Source organism: Trypanosoma rangeli, assembly GCF_003719475.1.
Source record: "Trypanosoma rangeli strain AM80 chromosome Unknown Tra_15.4_contig_00044, whole genome shotgun sequence".
NCBI classification, from domain to species: Eukaryota; Euglenozoa; class Kinetoplastea; order Trypanosomatida; family Trypanosomatidae; genus Trypanosoma; species Trypanosoma rangeli.
In genome coordinates, this window is record NW_021705788.1 from 43,486 (window position 1) to 46,098 (window position 2,613).

The 2,613-nt window shown below is 66.0% G+C and overlaps 3 protein-coding genes across 3 annotated transcripts in view; all 3 read left to right on the top strand.

The window, feature by feature from the left end:
- The window catches only part of TraAM80_02039 (dispersed protein family protein 1 (DGF-1)), a gene marked incomplete at both ends in the record, with an annotated part of 675 nt that extends 574 nt beyond the window's left edge, over nucleotides 1–101 (top strand). Inside the window, one exon of the mRNA XM_029379059.1 lies at nucleotides 1–101. This exon is cut by the window's left edge and continues 574 nt beyond it. Coding sequence (XP_029241115.1) covers nucleotides 1–101 — 101 coding nt within the window.
- Nucleotides 102–132: 31 nt separating this feature from the next.
- On the top strand, nucleotides 133–2,139 carry TraAM80_02040 (dispersed gene family protein 1 (DGF-1); the record flags this gene model as incomplete). Its single annotated transcript, XM_029379060.1, has 1 exon — nucleotides 133–2,139. One exon carries the CDS (start codon nucleotides 133–135, stop codon nucleotides 2,137–2,139), a length of 2,007 nt encoding a protein of 668 aa, XP_029241116.1.
- A 195-nt stretch (nucleotides 2,140–2,334) lies between these two features.
- Nucleotides 2,335–2,613, top strand: part of TraAM80_02041 (uncharacterized protein) — a gene marked incomplete at both ends in the record, with an annotated part of 345 nt that continues 66 nt past the window's right edge. Inside the window, one exon of the mRNA XM_029379061.1 lies at nucleotides 2,335–2,613. This exon is cut by the window's right edge and continues 66 nt beyond it. Coding sequence (XP_029241117.1) covers nucleotides 2,335–2,613 — 279 coding nt within the window.

Sequence of the window (2,613 nt, forward strand, 5' to 3'; positions counted from 1 at the left end):
TGCCTGACGTTCAACGGGCGGGCCCTGCTGCCGATGAACTACCGGTCGGCCGGCATCGTTGGGGACTTCCGCTCCGTGGCGTGCGACGTGTGCGACGCTGACGTGGACTGCTTTGCTGGCGCGACGAGGTCGATGTCGGACTCCTGCCGCTGTCGCTGCGCCGAGGACGGGTACGGGCACGACTGTCTGCCGGCGTACCTGCCGCACGTGGACGGGTGCGACCGCATGCCCGCCAAGCCGTTGCTGAGCTACACGGTGACGCTGGCAGGGACGCGCAGCGTGACGCCGACGCCGACACCGCCACCGCCGACGCCGACGCCGAGCCTGAGTGTGACGCGCTACAGTCCGACGCACGACGGGCGGACCGAGACGCGGCAGGTGACCGCGACGAAGACGGCGTCGGTGTCGCTGAGCGTGAGCCTGTCGGTGAGCGACACGTGGTGGTGGAGCGACGCGGCGTGCCCGACGCTCACCGTGACGACGACAGCGGCGGGCGGGGGCCTGACGCAGAACGACATCCGCAGCGGGGGGGGCAACGCCCCGATACGGCTGATGGTGGCGCTCCCGCCGCCGTTCCGCTGGGCGAGCGACCCGCAACTCGGCACGCGGCTGAGCTTCGTGCAGGGCTCGGCCGCGCAGCCGAACGGGCTCAGTGGCCCGTGGGGGGCGCTGCTGCGCAGCGCGACGTGGCTTCGCAACGCGACGCATCCGTTTGCCGTCCTGGAGCTGGCCGTGCCGGTGTACGGCGGCTACTTCATCGGGGCCGATGAGACGATCATCGTGCGCTGCGACGCGGAGGCGGTGTTAGGTGGCTGCAGGGGCGTGCTGCTTGGCTCCTTCACCGTCACGTCCAACACGCCGCCCGGTCTTGCCGGCGCCCTCTCGGTGATCACCGGCGTCGTTGCCGGTGCGACGGCAGTTGCCGTGGGGGTGACCGGCGGGCTGGGCTCCATCCTGGAGATGCAGGCACTCGGCGTGTTTGCGAGGATGTCGTGTGCCTCGGCGCAGGAGCGCGCGAGCTCCGTTGCGCTGCCGTACTTCCTGTCTGTCTTCGCCGGCCTTGACCCGCTGTGGATGGTGGCGGGCAACGCGCTGGTGGCCGCGGCGTTCGGGGGCATGCACTACGGCCTGACGGTCGCATTCCAGCGGTGGCGCGGTGTGGACGCGACGAGTGCGTGGGCGGCGATGCGCTTCCCGAGCCTGACGTACCTCGTGGTGCACGCAATGCACCTCGGCATCTTCTTCGGCTCGGTGTTCATGCTGGCGATGCCCGGCGCTCGCGTGCAGCACTACGCGATCGGGGTCGCTGGCGTGTTGTACGGTGTGGCGTTTCCGGCCGGCGCGTGCGTTTTTATTGCCCACCACACTGGCGCGAGCTTCACCAAGTACTGGCAGTTTTCGAAGAAGCCGCTGCAGGAGCGCCTGCCGTACCCCGTCGGCTACTGGTACCCCGCGGCGCAGCGGCAGATGTACGGCAGCATGCTCACGAACATGAAGGGTAGCTACGTGTACTGGTGCGTGTTCCAGCTCTCGGTGCTGTGCCTGGTGGGCCTGATTGCGGCGATGCACCCGCCTGTGGGCAGCTGCCACATCCTTTACTTCTGCATGGCGGCGGTGCTGCTTGCGGGCGCGGGCGTGGTGGCCTTCGCGAACATGATGCGCTCGGCCCTTCTGACGATTATGCACACTGCGAGCTTCGTGCTCCTGGCGGTGCTGTGCCTGATCAACGCGGCAAACTACCTCGTGCCGAACGACGACGGGGCGAGGGCGTACGCGGCGATCGTGCTGCTGCTGATTTTTGTGCTGCTTGCGATCACGGTGTACAGCGCGGTTGTGTGGTACGTGGAGGAGCACCACTGGCGGCACCTGCGCGAGCCGCAGCGTGGGGCGCTGGAAGCGATGCTCAACGATGACGAGGGGAGCGACAGCGACGCGCAAAGGCCCTACGACAAGGCGTCATCGTCGTACCGTGTGCCCGCACAGCTGCGGCAGGAACGCGTCGCTGGCAACTACGAGAACGCCCCGCCTGTCGTTGGGCGTCCGTCGCGGCCACCGCACGGTGACGCCCACCGAGACGTACTGAGCCTGCTGGACAGCGTGTCGGGTGCCAGCGGCCGCGTTGATCACGGGCTCCTGTGAGAGAATATCGCAGAGGCACGGTACAGCAGCTGCGTGATTACAAACCGGACGCCTATGAGTCAGTGAGGCCGCACAATTGATGTGGACCATTTTGTCCCCCGTGTCTGACGGCTGCCGCTGTTTGTTCTGCGACGCCGACCGACGTGGGCGAGAACCGCCGCCTTGACGACTGGGGGGCGTGGCGCGGCCAGGTGGATGGTGTTGTTGGAGCTGCATCTTCTTTTTTTCTCTCTTTTTTTTGGAATTCAGGGATGTGCGAAGGCGCGTTCACGAGATTTGTATTGGAAGAAAGTTTGTAATCAAAGAGAAAGTGTCATGGGTTGTTCTAATTCGCTGGAGCAAACAATGAGGCAAGCGGATGCTGACAATGAGTGCGAGTCTATTTTGAGTCTTTTTCCCCGCCCCGTGGAGTACGCCGCGATTCAGATTGCGTCGCCCGAGCAGGTTCTTAGGCTGGTGCCGCCGGAGATGCTG